The sequence below is a fragment of the Aphelocoma coerulescens genome, chromosome 1A (assembly GCF_041296385.1).
Source record: "Aphelocoma coerulescens isolate FSJ_1873_10779 chromosome 1A, UR_Acoe_1.0, whole genome shotgun sequence".
Taxonomy (NCBI): domain Eukaryota; kingdom Metazoa; phylum Chordata; class Aves; order Passeriformes; family Corvidae; genus Aphelocoma; species Aphelocoma coerulescens.
Window position 1 is genome coordinate 23,687,467 of NC_091014.1, and position 18,636 is coordinate 23,706,102.

Below are 18,636 nucleotides of genomic sequence, written 5' to 3' on the forward strand. Positions count from 1 at the left end.
CTGCAACCCATTCTGCCAAACCAGCCAGGAGAACACTGGCCCAGTTGCCTGTCAGTGTGGTTGCACCCAGGACGTGCTCATCTGGCTCTTGGCACACCACTGCCAGCTCTTTCCAGCCCAGCAACATGGGCCACACTTTGTCTCTGCGAGGCCCAGCAGCTTCCATGGGCTCTCAGCAAAGCTCTGACTTTGAGAAGTCCATTTACACTTTAAACAATGAACTGATGAGGGGATGATGGGCCAAACTTGTAGGAGCTTAACTTTTAGTGGGAGCTTTGTCAGATTAGTAGAACTGACATCTAATATAATCTTAGAAGATGTGCAAAAATGCAGTTTAGACATTCTCAACATGCCACTAACACCTTAAACTGCCCTTCTATAATGCATCATTTATTATTAATTTGGATTTAAGTGAATGGTTATATTTGCAAATAGACTTAAGAGATAAACAAAGGAATTTTGTAGAGTACTAATGTTGCAGAACACCAAACTGTTGAAATCATCAAAATCAATTCTGGACTTTACCTCAAGAGGAAATTTTTGTCCTTCTAAACTATGTTCTGATCCATCTGATGATGCGTTGCATTTTCCCCAGTGAAAAGTGATCTTGCTTGCTTTGAATATGGTGTCTAATCCACCTCCACTCACATAATAATCGCTTGTCAGATTAATTTCCACTGAACAAATTGAGAAAGAGGGAAAAAAAGGAGTGTCAATATAAAAGCCAGCCAAGGCATCTATAACTCTCATATTTCAGTATTAGGTGCTAGAAGATAAACATGATACACTTATTTCTCTGTATTTCATAAGCAATTTGACAGGAAATTGATTACTTAAACTAAGTAGTAAGTGTGGTAATTCACTACTAGCATGGAGAAGTACGTTTAATTTCATGCTATAATTCATAAAATAATAATTTAATGAAGTGCACTTGTTTCTTCTTATCTGAAACTAAACATAGAACTACACTAAAAAGCTGGTCTAGACACCAACTGGCTGTCTAAGAAAATAAATTCCTGAAATATATACTTTCCTGAAAGCACCTCTGTTTTTAACAAAAAGGAAAATACACACCTGCCCCCCATTTCTACCATAATTCTATATACAAATCATGAGGCAACATGACAGAAGAATATTTCAGCCAGTTCCTAGGAGGACTGTCCTGACATAAGACTCCTTAGCTGTGGAACTGTCTCCCATGGGAAAAAGCAATGACAGGTTTTCAGCTAGACATAGCTATACACAAACTGTAGATGGGACAGAGCCTTTGTCTTCTGGAGAGAATGAGCAGGGTGGGATAGACTGAAGCCCCACATTTTGGCTTTCTCACCTCCAGCGACTGTGAACTGCTTGACTTCTTGATAAAAGAGCACTAATGGATCTCAGTTTCACTGCATTCCTTTCCTCAAAACCTTAAAGACCATTTAAACAAGCTTAGCAGTCCCTCATATAATATCTGAATTGCTGCAGATGAGAAAGAGCTCAGTTCACTTTTAAGGACTTTAAAGAACGTTTTCTCAGGGGCATCTTGAAAAGACAAAGGACTATTTATCTCAGCTAGTAGGGCAAGAGGGAAGTAAGTGATCTGTGTATGGTATGCAGGAAGTACATGACAGAGCTAAGCACAGAAATTAGGAACAATGATGCTAAACTGAACTGAACTGAACTGAACTAAGCCAAACTAAACAAAAAGGTTGATCTAGGGGTCCCCCTGGAACTGGTAGAAGGTCAAAGACAGTTGTTAAGTGATACCTTCCCACACCTATGCCCAAACCAAGGAACAGTACTATACTTCTAACAAGCAGCTTTTAGTTACTGCTTTCCTGGATTTATAAGTGGTTGTAAAAAGATTTGTCTGACAATTCAGATGACACCGTAAGCTTTTTTTCATGGCTGGGAGAAATAGGCACTTGTAGGTATAAATCACTTCTTTCTAAAATACATTTCTAAGATTGGTAAGACAAATCAGACCATGAAAGCACCTATTTCTCTTCTTTGACTGTTAGAAGGTGTCTATGTGAGTAAGTCAGATGAACATTTCTATATTATATGTGACATATGTAGGTGAGATGAATCCCAACCTGAGTTTTTTGTAACTTCAACTCATCCATTAAGTGCTTTCAGATGAGTGGGTAACTTACTCATACTTTTAAAAAATAATTTTTGCCTACCCAGTGCAGACTCTGGATATGTACTAATAATTACCATAATTTCACAGCAAATGCCAACTTATTGTTTAGCTTCAGTGACGTGCCATGATGGGATGATAGTCACGATGTGATTGCTTTGGCTGTATCTGTGCATGCACCTAATTTTTGTTTGTGTGATTTCTGTTTCATTTAGCTACTGTAATCGCTTTTGTGTTTATTTATTTAATAGATAAATTCAGAATGTACCAGCTAAGTGAAATAAAAATGATCCATCAAAAGTCTTTGGTTGGTTCTTTGTCCTATATCACTTTTCTGACCTCTTAACTCCAAACATGAAATCTGACTTTTGTACCTGTTTTGCCAGTGTTGCGAATGAAAGTATCTTCCAAAGTTTCCTTTTCCCATCCATGGAATTTAAGTTTCTTCAGATTCACATTAACTTGGGTAAGGTCTCCATCTATATTAATAGGTGATTGTTTGGCACCATTACAGGCAGAGTATTTCTTGCCCCAGTTCTTTTGGTTCAGAGTTCCTAGAAATCAAAACATTTGGGGTAAATACATTTAAACCCAAAATGGCATCCATATATTTTTTATTGTGATAATGTTAAAACACAGTTTGCAGTCTAAGATCAGAGTACCTGCCCTTCTTTTAGACTTTGTCTGTAGCAATATTTAACACACCTACCACTGATTCCTACCTTCAACAGTTAAGTCACACTCTGAACACTCTAGACATCAACACATACATTCTTATGAATCTCTAAGGAAAGAATAAAACAACAACAAAACCTTCATGAACAACGTACATAAAATGAAAAAAGCTTTTAGACGAAAGGAATCAGCATGCAAAAAACTATGGGAATTGGGGAAAACTATCCTTTCCAAATAACTTTTAATCATACCAATGTTAGTGCTCCTTTTGCTCAATGAAGTCATCTATTCAGTAAGGTTTTTAAATATAAAGAAGGAGTAAGATGTTTTAAGAATTCCTTACACAGAGGGGTAAAGGTAAACGGAATTCACTCTGGAAAGGGAAGAAAAATGAGTGATGCTGTGTCTGAGAGCCCGGCTGTATGGCCCGGCCCGCCTGTGCCCGCGGAGGGCTGTGCACTCCCACTCCAGCCATCTGTCTCCCTCCGCAGCCGCCGGCAGAGAGGAGCTCCTGTGCTGCAGCAAGGGCCTTCTCCAGGGCACAGGGGCTGCGTGGCATTTCACTGGGGCCACTCCAGACACGGAGTAGGGACACAGACAGCATATCCTTCACCAAAGACTTGATTACTTTCAAGAAATGAACAAGCACTCCACAAATCAGTATGATGCATTAGCAGCGGCTATGACAATCTTTTGTTTATATAACATACTAACATAAATAGCACAATATTTTTGTGTATGTTAATGTGTTTGTAAATATAGATTTTTTTTCCTGACAGGGAATTCTGGTAACATTTCAAAATGCTAATTAAAACCAAGAGTTAACTGCACAGATGTAAGAAAATGGAATTACTTCAGTTAACTTCCCACTTGCTAATAGTTAAGAACTAATATTAGTGTATGCAGTGCATATATTTGAATTCTATTAGGTATGTTGAAATAAACCAACACTCATTTACAGGCCAGTGTGGCACATACAAGTCTGTCAGCAAAGACCTGTTATCTTGTACTCCAGGCAAGGACAGCTCTCGTATTGCACACAGAAAACTCAGAGAGGGGAGAAGAGTTACAGCCAGTGCTGTAACCATGACAATAGGCAGTAATATGAGATGCTCACCGGGATAGCCAGCTAGCTAGAAAGAAACCTGAACTAAATTATTGAGCAAGTACAAGTCAAGTGAGTTACCAGTATCACCTTGCTGCATCAGAATTACTGCAGATGGTATACAAACACATTTACTGCTTGCAAACAGCAACAGAAGAAACTGTCAGGCACAACAGTCAAACGACCTAAAGTGAGTTCAAGTGACAGGCTTATGAATGGGAGTAACCTACAGGTGGGAACTAGGGCCCTGTACCAAGCAAGCACTGGTCCCACTAGAAATGGCACACTGGGTAAGCTTTCATCTCCTCAAATCAGACTTGTCCTGGACTTTAGTTGTCAGTTATAATTTATCACCCGGAAAAATAATGGAATATCCTGATTTGTAATGTACTTTCACAAGAAAAGAGTGGCTAATATTTCATCTCTTTCAAAAGCTTCCCTTAAGAAATTCTGAGCTCAAGTCAACCAATACTTGGAGATTAATCTGTTCAGATCTTCTATAGTGAATTTTCAGACAAATATTGAAGGCTTTTAATACCATGAAAGACAATGAAAAAATATATAAATTAGAATAATTAACTTTCAAACAGAAAAGCCTCCAAACAGGGTCAGAAAGCACAGAAACAACAATTCTCAGCTTGGCCTGTTCATCATTGCAAACAGGCTCCTGTTTGCAACTCTGATTTTAGGCAGCTCAGTGATTTTCCAAGCTGCAGTAAACTCTTTAAAGCTCTCCCTGTCACGTTTCTGCCAGCTTGGGCTGAGATGGCTGCCCATGGCCATCCCTTGGAGTTAAGCTGCACCCCCTACTCCATGCTCTATTTCTTTTGCTCCTTTTGCCAAAGCCAAACACTTCCCCAGACTCCTGCAGCTGCCCCAAGGCAGTAGAAATCTCCATGCTTTCCACTGACATACCCAATCCCCCAGCTCACCTGCAGTCTCTCCTTCAGAACACCATCAAAAATCTTTTTCCAACACGCATTTCTGTCATTCTTCTCTTTCCGTCACTGACATTAGAACTGACTGAAAACACTACTCTTTTCTTTTTCCCTCTACAGTGCTTTTGGGAACCTCCTTCCATGCTTCTTTTGATGAATGCCATTATTGCATTGTCCCTTGTCTTTAAATTCTCTACTATGTGTGATCGTGTTTAATAAAAACAAGTAAATTAAAATTAGAGAAACTATAATCTCCTTCCAACTTCCATAGTTTTGTATTTTCTGGTTTTTATGCAGAACTTAAGTTCTTCAATTTGATAGTCATTACCTGTGGCTCAGTGTGTAATAAACAAAGTCCTAACATGCACTTAGTGATAAAAATTATAATCTTTTCTCATCCCAGAAGACAGTATGTAGTTGTAGCATTGATAAAAATTATGGAGTAAAATGTACAGGAAATCAATGGCAGGGTTTGATCTGGGGCAGGAGCAAGGGGAATCCCATAAGGAATGGAGTCTGAGAAGGAGTGGAGAACTGGAGTCTGCTCATGATGACCCAAATTACATTTGAGCAGCAAAATACATGTCTATGCATGAATGCTGCAAATGCTGGAGCAGATACTGGTTGTGTCTATATTAGCAAATAGTGCTGAACAATACGAGCGGCTTTATAAAATGAAACAGTTGAGGCTGAGGACCAGATGTCCATACCATATGTTTTTCAGAAGGTTTTTACCTCAGTCTAGCTCTGTCTGGTTCTATGGGCTGAATGCCCATGGCTGCTGAAGGGTATAAGGTACTTTCCTGCAACACAACTCTTGTTTGGTACCAGTTAAGATGAACCCATGCCACACACTGTGAGACAACTCTATCTTGCAAACCAAAGCCTTGTAAGTGGGGTGCAGACAGGAGATTTGCTTCAAAAGTCCACTCCTGATCTGAACTAAAATGTTAACATAAATTCACCTGGTGTAGGCAGCAGGTGGTGAAACTGCTGCATTTTACTTATCTTGCTGAAAGCCAAAGTAAAAGTGAAAGAACAGAATGTTTTTAAACAAGAGCAGATTGTTTTACTATAGATGTTATGATGGAAATCATAAATCAAAGCTGTGCCAACCATTTTGAAAAATATTGTTTGAAAATGAATTCTCCCAAACTGTGCTTTGGACATCTGAGGAGAACAAAAATATGCACAATAAATCTTGAAGAGTGCACAGAGGAAGAATGTTTGTCAAAGGTGTCAGATCTGAAGAAGTAACTGGCAATTCACAAAGAATGGAAATAAACCTGAACAAAGTAGATTAAATGGAGGCCTACCTATACCATAACCTTTACCACTCTTGTCCAGGGCAGAATGTCTGAAGAAAATTTTCCTAGCCTTTCTTTCTAGGAAATGTTCACATCTAACTCTGCTCCTCAACCTTGGTCCCTGTGATCCCATCCCTACAACAAGCATCCAATTCTCCTTTTGGCTTCCACTTCAGCTCTCCCTGAAAGAAAGAAATAGAGGTATTGGAGTGTGTCCAGAGAAGGGCAACAGAGCTGCTGGAGTCTGAAGGGTCTGGAGTCCAAGTCTTACTAGGAGCAGCTGAGGGAGGTGGGACTGTTTAGCCTGGAGAAAAAAAGGCTCAAGGAAGACCTTTAATTAAATTGATGTGAATCCTAGGGTTTAATTTATGGATGAAAGAAAGCAGAAAAGAGAGATGGATTCTTCACCTCTACTTAATTTTTTCCTCTCCATTTTTCATCAGCTTATGCTTTCATGATGTTAAAATTACTTCTATAAACATAGATTGGACACACATAGGAGATTAAAGATAACCTCTCTGTGTGGACTGTTTATAATGGATTTGCCTTATTAAAAATGTTATTGACTTATCACTTTGAAGTGTTAAGTGATTTCCATTATTTTTTTAAGCAAACATATTTTAGCTAAGATATGAAAAACCAGAAATAAGGCTACAAAAAGATATGCGTACTTGTACTGGGACAAAGTTTAAAATTAGATGCTGAATCAATATTGCTCTGAACTTTAAAATACAGATGTCTCTGTTATTAAACTAAAAGTTGCACAACTCAGTCTCTAATCCTCCAAGGCCCTGACCACAATCAGTCTTGTAATTTTATAAAAATTCTTAAGATTGGAAAAGCCCTGAATTTAATGGATGAAATTACTTGTCCAGACAGATTTGTAACTACAAAGAAGGAGTTTTGGCTTCCAGGTTTGGGCTTAGCCATTTATTATGCCTGTCTCAGTGATGTAGTTGCTTGGAGGTTTTCCAAGACTGGATTTCTTGCCAACATCTTGGTCAAGTTTTCAAAAATAAAATTGTACTGGTTTGGTTAAAGAGAGGCAGCCCACAGAATAAATCCAGAAGCATTTAATAGTACTTAAACCCTCAAAATTCAACACAAATAAAGTAACTTGCTTTTAAATGAGCACAAGTCAAATAATATTTATCCCATGGACCTTTTCTGGCACTCATACAGTGACAAATTACTTCAACATATTTTCTTACTGTGGGGTGTAATATCTCAAATAAAGCAAACAGAACCAACAGAAAATTCTAGCTGCTTTTCAACCAGATGCATTCATGTAAGCCAAAACATCTAATCTATTATTCCATTTAACACCTTATTTGTCATTTTTGTATCTAAATATCAGCTTACCTAAACTGTATCTTGTGCATTGTGCCTACGTACACACAAACATGGATTATCTATGAGAATACCCGAAAGATGGCACAGCACTAACCTGTATTCAGCTGAGCCCTATTATGTTAATCTTTCCTGTTCCTCATTTAAAATGTCCTAGACCACTCACCTCTTATTAAAATCTGTCATAGGAGATGTGTCAGAAAAATACCGATGAAACATTTTGCTATCTTCAGATTATGGCTCTTTCTTCCATTTTTTGTTTGCTTATTTTTTGAACATAAAATTTATGCTTTCTTCATATCTACAGTCATGGAGACATTGCTCAATAAAGTAGTCAAAAAACAACCAAGTGAGAAAAAATGTTTTGTTTTTTTCACTTTATCCCCAGATAGAATAAGCAACAGTTGTTGAAATACAGTGGAAAACTGTAATCAGTATTATTAAAACAGTGGCTATTTGGTATTTTTTCTTCCTGGGAGTCAGTCTGATGATTCATAGTCAGACTAAGTGAATTACTGAGCATAATGCATAGGAGGATGAATGCCAGTGGACAGCTTTCTTTCATAATAGAAACTGTTTGCTGTTTCTCTTCTTTCATTGCCTAAAAGATATGGCCATTTCAGGCTAGTTAGAAAATACACAATCAAATACTTTTGTGCTAGAGAAATACAGATTATCAGAGATGCTCCATCTGCAGGGAACTCAATAGGATAGCTGTCCAGACTAGGAAAAGGATTATGGGAGAAATTCAGTTAGCCTTTTAAGGTAACTCTTTTCCATTATTCTCATCTCATTGCTGCTGAATCTGCATACAGAGAATCATGTAGTTATATATAATGAAAACTTGCCACATAATTTTTTATAATTACTGTAGTGTTATGATCTAAGCAATATTTTTCAACTAAGTATTAAGGAAGGAAGTTTGGTACAGTGCCAAATGAGAAAATGTCCAATAAAAAGTACCACATTCTTCTTCCTGCTTTATTTAATTCTTGACAATTTATGAAGCCCTAATTGGAAGTCCTGAATACTTCTAACCTTGTTCAAGGAATTCAGGTTGTAGAAGTTATTTCCTTTACCTTCAGTAACACTTTAAAGCATGAAACTGAATACAACAGTGTTGAGTGACAAAGATCATTCCAAGATCACAAATAACCAGAGCTGAAAACAGAACTGGAATACATGGCTGACTCATTCTTAGACTAAGAAATAAGTACCAGGAAACATGGCCTATGGCTTATTTTCATATAACGTACACATATTTTAATTAGCTGTCAATGTGTCATGGCAACCTTTGGTCTCCTACCTGAGAGTGTCTGGTCTCCCACAAGAATAGGACTCCCCACCTGTTTTTCAGCTGTTTCACATGCTGCTAGCAGGGAAGGAAAAATAAAATGGGACAGTCACAGGCTTTGTCCCTTAAAGCCACCCTTGATTTGCAACATGAAAGCAACATTTTTCAAACATGGTGCATGAGCAGTTCATCTGTACTTCCTAGAAGTAGAGCTTACTCCCTAATATATGACTACTGTGCATAGAACAAGTGGATGTTTATTGTCTTTTTGTTGGTAAACATGGACATAAACGAAGCTTATGGTGGTATCTCCCTCTTCCCCATATCATGCAAGTACCATTTTATGAGAAGCGGAATGGCTGCATATGAAAGAAATTGTGTAGATGCAAAGGTAGCACCAACTTTAAACAGGCCAAAAAAAAAAGCACTTTAAAGGACTCTCAGCTGGAGCAAAGAAAGAGGAAGCTATAATCTACTTCAAGTACAACATTTAGCACCTGTTTGATAAGCGATAGTTCATGCAGTCCCAGGAGATGAGCACAATGAAACTCATCTTCAGTGGCAAGAAACCTCATTTTTGCTAGAGTACAGATCACCATTTAAGTCTAATGACTTGCATTACAGCACTAAGTCAGTCTTCACTTTTCTCTCCTCATTACTACAAAGTAGACTTGACTGTATTTTAGAAATTATCTTGGGTGACAGAACCAGGCACTCTGTACAGAAGCAATGGTGAATTTTAGAAAACAGTATATAATCTCCTTCTCAGCTCACAGATCTAACAATATTGGCTTTCACTAGGAAAATCAATACAGTTTCCTTTTCTATTGTGGTATGACCTCTCTCCTTTTCTCTTTCTTTCTTCTGTCCTTTCCCCTGCTTTCTTCCCTCTATTCTCCCTCCCTCTTGGACCATTAAATGTTAGCAGGCAGTCTGTTCAGTTCCATGAGGTCCTGTTGTGGTATAGCATAGGGACACTTTTCCCTGTTATCAAACACATGGATTACTATGTTGCTATCACCTAGGAAAATAACTTTGGTCAGCACTAGCCTGTCAGAAGAATAATACATTTCATAAAGGCCACAGTCATGAGTTCTGATCCAAAGCCTGCTGAATTATATAAATAACCCAGAAGTAGGTTCTCTGGGCTTTGAATCAGATTAGCTGTGAATATATAAAAAATCAGTATTGAACAACAGTAGTGGAACTGTGAATGCAGAAGTCCCACAAATAGCTATGAAAAAGATCAGCATTTAACTGTGAATAGCAAAAAGGCATTTATTTCAACTGTAAAGAATAACATAAAAAGCAAGGACTAGATAGTTATAAACCAAAGCAAGACAAATATAAGTATAAAAGACTACTGGATTACATGACTGGCCAGTGAGCCCCAGAGGCTGCCTGAAGACAAATTACCCTAGTGTCCAAAAGGACATGCCCGTAACTCTGGTTTTTTGCTCCCCAGGTTCTCATTTTCACAGAGTTGCAATTTTTATAAAATGAAGCTCCTACATGTCTCCAGAAGAACATAATACCATAGGAAATCTGGATTACTTTTAGCATATTTTAGCAGGATTTTGTATCACACTTCTGTGGGAATTTCAATACACATTCTGTTTGCATAATGGTAAGGATAAGAGGAGATGATGGGCAGGAATGTGTTATACAATATTATATTGAGCCATATGGATTTCTTACACAGAGCCATAGCTTATGTGTGCTTATCTACACAATTGCTTATCATATTTTATTTTCTATTTTGGAAAGACAATTCTAGTTCATAAAATGCCCTTTTGCCAAGGCTTTTTGACTATAATAGCTAAAACCTTAAATTCTCTTTCCCTTATCTCCCCAAAATAAAAGAAAATCCTTAGAAAAATGTTAAAAAACAACCCCTTCCTAACATTACACAAACCTTCCTTCACTAATGGCATTATTTTATTTGGACTGAGTATAATTTCAGCATTACCATTATGTTTACATTTTATTCAACACCTTTGTAATAGATACTTTCAGAACTGCCATAGCAATGTCAGTGGATGTACATAACTGTTGCTCTGATAATATTCCATGTTAAGTTTAAATAATACTATTATCTGATAAGACTTTTTTGAGATTATCCTCAAAAACACTCTTCCACTGAGAGACGTTTTACCCAGTCTTGACGTGATAACAGCATTATGTAAATTACACAGTAGGTATTTCTTTCAAGTACTTTTTGCAAAAACAAGTTGTGCAAATCTCTCCTTTTCCTTTGCAAATGTATAAAAAATCCTAACCATCTTTTAAAACCTTTCAGTATTAAGAACTCTCAAGGTCACTTTCAATGCTGAGTAGTTATTTTCAAGAGCACAGAGCTAAAAGCTATTGAGCAGTAGGTGCAATCCACCTCAGATTGGGAACTTGCTGCCTTTGGCAGGACTTTCCTTTACAGCTTCTCCATTCTCTCCTACAATGGAAAATGTTTGAAATGAGGATCGAAGCAGCATTGAGTGTGACAGAGGTACACAATTCATGCATCTTTGGGCAGCTGCAGTCTCACATCTATCTCAATCAGCCTGTAAGTTCTTGTACCTTCTTTAGCCTCATTGTGATAAAACTTGCTTAAAATGTCTTGCTGCTCTTAGGAGCAGAGCTTTTTACTTCATATTTTCTGAAATGAAGAATTCATCGCACTGCTTGTGTTGAGAAACAAATACAAACTCTTGCCTAACTACTCCATCTAAGAGAAAAGTTCAGAGTGGGGAAGTTTTCATATCAATATTAAATTTAAATTCACTAAACTCTTAAACAGTTTAGTACTTTTTTTTTTAATCCACAGCTAAAACACATAATTAGACAACCTAATGTGCAATCTTCTTCCATGAAGACTGGTATAATAATTTTTCTTTGTCATTTCTCCATGGAGAAAGAAAATATTTTTTCATATATACACATAGGAAAGTGGAAGAGGATCTAAAGATCACGTTTCTTATTTCTGTCACATTATTAGCCAGGGATATAGAGCACACTTTTTACACCTGCAAACACTGCATTTTTTTCTTTTTCCTAAATAAACCATTTAAGCAGGAAGAGATCTAGCATACTTTATCACGGTGGAATAAATTAAAGGAATGGTTCTTGGTCCTTTTATATACTTTAACCAAGAAGTTACTATGGCACAAGTAACACGTGGTATTCCTGACTGACTAACATCAACTAATCATGAAGTGTCTCCCCAGGGCAGAACAGTCATTTTCTTCTGCACAGAATTATGCTATCACTCACATAAAGGATATTAGCAAGTCCGCAGAGGGGACGGAATGCACACAGGTAACTTCAGTACCAAGCACTCCCCAGTACTGAAGAATCCAAACACTTCTTGATTTGTAGGGGCAGATTAAATTATAATGAAATTTTATCTATTGTTGCTTGTCCTTCCATTTTCACTCTTGTTGGAAAGTATCAATTTTACCCTCAGGAAAAAAATTATACTACCTGAAACATGTTATCTTGAATGTAAATGCTATTTTGAAAACACACTTACATATACTGAATTACTCCAGACTAAAAGTTTTCAGACAAGAATCTTGTCCATTCAGTCTGCAAAGAGTTGGACAGCCACAACTGAGGCAGGTCTGTAAGCTGTTAGGACAAAATCTCCCCAGTAGATGTCTACTGTGCACCTAACTGAATTGCAGTTAATAAAGTTCAAGAGACCAAGTCACATTAGAGTTCATAGATATCCAAATTTCACAAAAAGCTCCCCTAAATATTCTATTACTGTTTGTGCCCTAAGACACTGCCAATTTGACTAAGCTGAGGAATCAAAATCAAAGCCCATTTTGGATACACAGACTCATCACCCCTTGCCAGTTTCCCAAGGCACAGATCCAGCTGGTATGGGCCTAGTGACCCTCAGAGCACACGGCCAACAGCACCAAGAGGAAAGCAAAGTCCTGCAGCTGCACCTCCTGCTCATTTTAATACAATATCCCAGCAGTTACAGCCAGGAGCGTATTTGGCACAATGTGGGTTGAGCATGCTCTTCAGCCAAAAGAAAATTATTCACCATCCCTATTTTCCATTTTCCATGACAAGGCCTGAAAATAGTTAAAAGGAAAAGAGAGCAAGTCATCTTTACTCATTCTGCCAATGCTACGACATGGTAAGGCTAAAAATTCAAGTGCCATTGGGCCTTAAGAAGATAAGGAGAGGGATGGCTGATTTTGTACCCCAGCAGCAGGAGCATTCAGCAGGGAAAGAGCAGGGATGACACAAATGGGCTGAGGCAGGCACCTTTCTGCTAACTGGTGTATTCTGAAGGAAATAATTCCCCCTTGTGCCTATTTATGTGCCTAATGTAGGTGCCTAACCTTGAATTGTGAACTTAAAGAAGATATATCTTCCCTACCATCAGCACTATTACAATGGGACACATTAAACCTTTGTGCACTTAAGAAATCTGCAGCAACTTACTGCAAAATTCCTCATGTAGCTTCCACTGGCACATATAACCCCTAAATCAGAGTCTATTTCTTCTGTAGTATTTCTCTGGTGTTTTGGTTCCCATTTGAATTAGGTCTCAGCCCCACAACCAGATTGATGTGCACATTCAGCTGCTCTGGTCACAGAACATACTGATGGCCACAAAACACCTCGTGAATCATTAGTCTGTTCATATAAATAGATCATATGTCTGTAGCAAATCAAACTCCACTATTACTAATGCAATTAGAGCAGGTAATTGTTAAAAATTATTAAGTATAATCAGTTTCTAGCTGTTTTACATTTGCTATTGCAGCTCAATGGCTAGTGCATTTAATATGGCAACAAATAGCACTGCATGCATTTAGAGTTTTCTGACACAGTTCCATAACTATTTAATCATAGAACCATAGAACGTTAGGTCTGAAGGGACCTCAGTGATCATCTGGTTCAACTTTTCTTAGCAAAAGCACAGTCTAGAAAAGATGGCCCAGCACCCTGTCCAGCTGAATCTTACAAGTGTCCATGATGGGAAATCCACCACTTCCCTGGGGAGATTATTTCATTTCTGACTGTTTTGATTGTGAAAAATTTTCCTCTTTGTGATCAAAGTCACAAAATCTCTATTGACCTAAGTCTGCATCAGATTATGATGCCTAATTACTATATTCTCAAACAAGAAAATCAGATTGCATTGTCATGATTTAATCCCAACCAACAACTAAATACCACGCAGATGTTCGCTCACTCCCCACACCCCAGTGGGATGGAAAAGATATCAGAAAAACAGTAAAACTCATGGGTTGAGATATGAACAGTTTAATTGGAAATTATGGTAAATTGCAATAGTAATATTAATAATACTAATGATAATAGTAAAAAGGAGAGAAAGAGAGGAATAAAACCCAAGAGAAACAAATGATGCACAATAAACTCGCTATCACCCACTGACCCTGTTCCCCAGCAGCAATTGGCTCCCAGCCAACTCCCCTCAGCTTATAGACTGAGCCTGATGGTCTGTGGTAGGGAATACCACTTTGGCCAGTTTGGGTCACCTGTCCTAGCTGTGCTTCCTCACAGCTTCTTTGCACCTCCTCACTGGCAGAGCATGGGAAACTGAAAAACCCTTGACTTAAGGTAAGCACTACTCTGCAACAACTAAAACATCAGTGTGTTATTAACAGTACTCTCATAATAAATTCAAAACACAGCACTGTAGCAGCTACTAAGCAGAAAATTAACTGCATCCAAGCTAAAACCAGGACACATGAAAAATAACCAGGAAAATCAGAGAAGAAACCTCAAACAGTTTATGCAAAGTGTAAGCCAACCACTTACTGTTTTGAAATACTATTCTTCTGTAAGAATTTCTCTTTTGCTTACCATGTGTACTCTACACCACAGTATATCAGTTTCTTCTCTCTCTCTAATTCTTTGAGGACCTGTGTATGACTTCTCCCTAATTAGGGTAGCTGTGGATGACTAATGTAGGAATTGATTACAATCGGGGTTGAAAATGTGGCAAAAGGTTATAATCTTTAAAGCAAGATACAAGACCTGAGTTTCTAGCTAACACATATCACACAGGCAAGACATAGTAAACCCAAAGTGCTGAATTTCCATCTCTTGGTATAGTTTTGAAGATATGAAAAGGTTAATCTCATTCTTGAACAACTTGCACAACATTTACACAGAGATTTCAGTCTGAGGGACTTAACGAAAACCCTATAGGTGAATTATGTGATTCTTCTGCATCAATTCTAAAATAGTGAATAACATATCACCTTAGAAGAAGGTGGGAGCTTGGGGGTGGGAAAGCAAGGCGAAAGAACTATGTAAATGAAAGTTTGTGAGAAAATGCAGAGACAGATTCTTGCATATGTAATTGTGAAGTCTTTGAAAATAATTTCTCTCTGCTGTAAGCAACAACAACTTTTCCCTTCATGAGAACAAGCTCTATCTTGGAATAATACCCAGAATCTTTTGTTTTCAGTACAGCCTACCTCCCTGAGGGGTAACATCAAATCCAGAAGACTCAGTGAGTGTAGTTACTGCAAAGAAAATATGTTTTTGACTTCCTAGAAAATACTGCCAGTTTGTGACTGTGAGTCACAGGAGATCTACTGAAAATGATTTCTTTTCTATATTGCCTGTACTTTTGCTAATATCCTGTCACACTGCAGTTCTGATAAAGAGTTCCTTGACTCACTGTTGTCTTTGAAACCCTTATTCTGTGGAGATTTACCATTGCAAACTTGTATTGAAACTCACTCACCCTTATCATCTCTTAGCTTGCCATGTTCTTCTACTTCCTTCCTTCTCTGGTTTAATAATGATCTGTCTTTTGTGTGAGAGTCTCACTTGGAATCACAGAACTACAGAATGGTTGAGGGTGGCATGGATCTTGGGGGCTCATTGTACAACTCCCCTGCTCAAACCAGGTCATCTAAAGCCAGTTACCCAGGACCATGTCCAGATGGCTTTTGAATATCTTCAGGCATGGAGACTCCACAATTCTGGACAACCTGTGCCAGTGCTCAATCCCTGTCACAGGAAAAAAGTGTTTCCCAAAGTTTAAAGGGAACCTCCTGTGTTTCAGCTTCTGCCTGTTGTCTTCTCTGGACTCTCTCTAATCACAGAATCACAGAATGGCTTGGGTTAGAAGGAACCTCAGAATCCTCTAGTTCCAACCCCTCTGCTATGGGCTGGGGCACCTTTCACTAGACCATGTTGCTCAGAGCACCATCAATACATCTGTGACTCCTGTACTGAGGAGTCCAGAACAGTACTCCAGGTGTGGCCTCACCAGGGATGAGTACAGGGGAAGGATCACCTCCCCCTTCCTGCTGGCATCACTCTTCCTGATGCAGCCCAGGTCAACATTAACCTTTTTTTTCTGCAAGGGCACATTGTTGACTCATGACCACCAGGACTCCCACGTCCTTTTCTGCAAAGCTGCTTTCCAGATGGTTGTCCCCCAGCACATGCTGATGCCTAAGGATCTTCCTTCCCAGGTGCAGGACTTTGCACTTCCTGTGTTCAACTTCATGAGGTTCCTGTCAGCCCATTTCTCTAGTCCGATGAGGTCCCTCGGCACTCCTCAGAGTTTTACATCATCAGCAATCTTGCTGAGGGTCCACTCTGCCCCATCTTCTAAATCACTGACAAAGATAGACAGCATTAGTCTTTTCCCATTATGCTGAACCTTGTAAAGAAAAAAATTACATGGACTTGTTAAATCAAGTCAGAAAGAAAATGTCTTCACCAGAACTACATAAACTCTATCAGAGCTAAGAGCTCCTGAGGTATTACAAGTATTCTACATGGCCATCCCGGGCCCCTCTCATTTGTGAGATGAGTCAAGCACAGTACTCCACAGCTTGGAAAATCATATTCCATGAAATTACAAGTATTCTACATGGCCATCCCGGGCCCCTCTCATTTGTGAGATGAGTCAAGCACAGTACTCCACAGCTTGGAAAATCATATTCCATGAACACATTGGCAACATCAGTAGGCACGTATTGTTCTTGCTTCTGCACTGTCAACCTGTAATATTACAGCTATGCCACCAAAGTGAAATACTGAGGGACACTGTGAGGGTCTCATGATGCTGGCATTCAGTCTCTCATCATGGAGGGATTTTTGTTGACAATTGTGTCCTTGTCCAACTTCTTAGCTGAGCAGAATTTAATTAAAATACGTCTCCTGAGAACACTTGATGACTGTTCAAATAATCCTCAGCTTGCAGTCACAGAGCACTAAGGGAGCTTTACTCCCTGCCCTTGCCCACTCTGCATTCCCATGTCCTTTGACTTGACTGCAGCTGTATATCTGCATAAACTCACCCCTTCAGATTAGGTCTGACAACTCCCTCTTTGATACTAAGTAGAGCCCATTGGAAGACTGTAAAGCTTGATCTTACCTTAAATTTAGTACATAATTCAATTTGATATTAGGACAAACTCTTAGTTGCATAAAATAAATACTGCCATTACACATATCACAATGGTTCCCTTGTTAATGATGCTGCTGCTGATTGCTAAAAATTTGGCAGCTGTCTTTCTCCAGATGTGCTACTTAAATGGCCATTTAGGATAGAGAATTTCCAGTCCTGTGCTTTATAATTTTAATAGTTCTAACCCCTGTACACACTGGGCATTTTCTGGAGCATAAATATGTAAGATCTTACTCCATTTTAATTGGCTTTGAAAACAAAATGCTTCTTTACAAATACTGCAGGAAACAAAGTGTCATCGACAGTATACTGTTGTCTCTTTTGTATCTTGAAAGGACTGAAATGGTGGTAGCTGACATTGAAAGCAAATTTCCCAATTTTCAGCTGCAGTGGTCTAATGAGTGCTTAAGGGATAACTTATGAGGGAGCTAAAGAAATGAAGAACTTGCATTCAAGAAGGGTGATTAGTACTGTGGCCTCCTGTGAAGCATTAACTTGACAGCCATGTTCAAGCCAACAATATTTTTGTTCTCTCCTCCCCACTGAGGGTATTTTTTCAAAAAGGGTCATCAGTTTGCAAATCTGCATCTACTTACATTGTTTAAAAATCTTACAAGACTCCCATTAGAATAATGGGTCCTGACATATATTTCCTAATTTGCTGTATGATATAACTACTGTGGACAACTATAATCATACTCCAATTGCTGCTTTAAAAAGAGGTTTTTTTAAAATTGCTCTATTGATCTGAGATGTTAACTGCATCTGTGACGCTATAAACAATATGTCCTGTGGGACGACAACATCAATATTTTATTACTAACTTCTTGCATAGCCTCCTATGTGAGCTGTGGAATGTGAAAACAGCCTTCACTGCAGCAGAGAAGGAAAACCAAAAAGTGGATATATAAATAACTTTTGAGAAATATTTAGTAATTTAAACGTTTCATAAGCTGCATTTCTGCTTAAGATTTTGGCTTTTAAACTGCAGGTTTGCTGCCCTGCATATAATTTAAAGGATGCTCATTGACAAATCAAAACCTGGTCAGTCATTTTCAAGAAAATCAGATTACTTGGTTCAAAGGAGCACATTTGTCATTCGACATCACATTGTCTATTTTTAGAGGATGCTTTCTCATGAACATCCACATGACATTGTTTTACTCAAACAAAAAGAAGAAACTGAGGGGGAACATGTACAGAAGTTTCTGGCCACCTCTCTGCAGCAGTGCACAGGCTCAATGCAATATATCTAATGCATCTGGCAAAATACGCTACGCAGCCGAAGGCAAAAGGACTTGAAGGGGGACAGCCAGTGTTCACAAATTAATTGCCTTTTTCTCTTCACTGGCTATATTGAAGGCTGGCACCTTTTAAAGGTCAGTCCAAAATGTCCAACCAATTTTCTCTTAAT

At 38.5% G+C, this 18,636-nt stretch overlaps 1 protein-coding gene across 1 annotated transcript in view; it reads right to left on the bottom strand.

The window, feature by feature from the left end:
- The window catches only part of PTPRZ1 (protein tyrosine phosphatase receptor type Z1), a 130,955-nt gene that overhangs the window by 55,706 nt on the left and 56,613 nt on the right, over positions 1 to 18,636 (bottom strand). Inside the window, exons 3-4 of the mRNA XM_068996492.1 lie at positions 2,503 to 2,682; positions 526 to 677 (exon numbers count right to left, since the gene is read on the bottom strand). Of these exons, the coding sequence (XP_068852593.1) occupies positions 526 to 677; positions 2,503 to 2,682 (332 nt within the window). The remainder of the gene's footprint in view (positions 1 to 525; positions 678 to 2,502; positions 2,683 to 18,636) is intronic.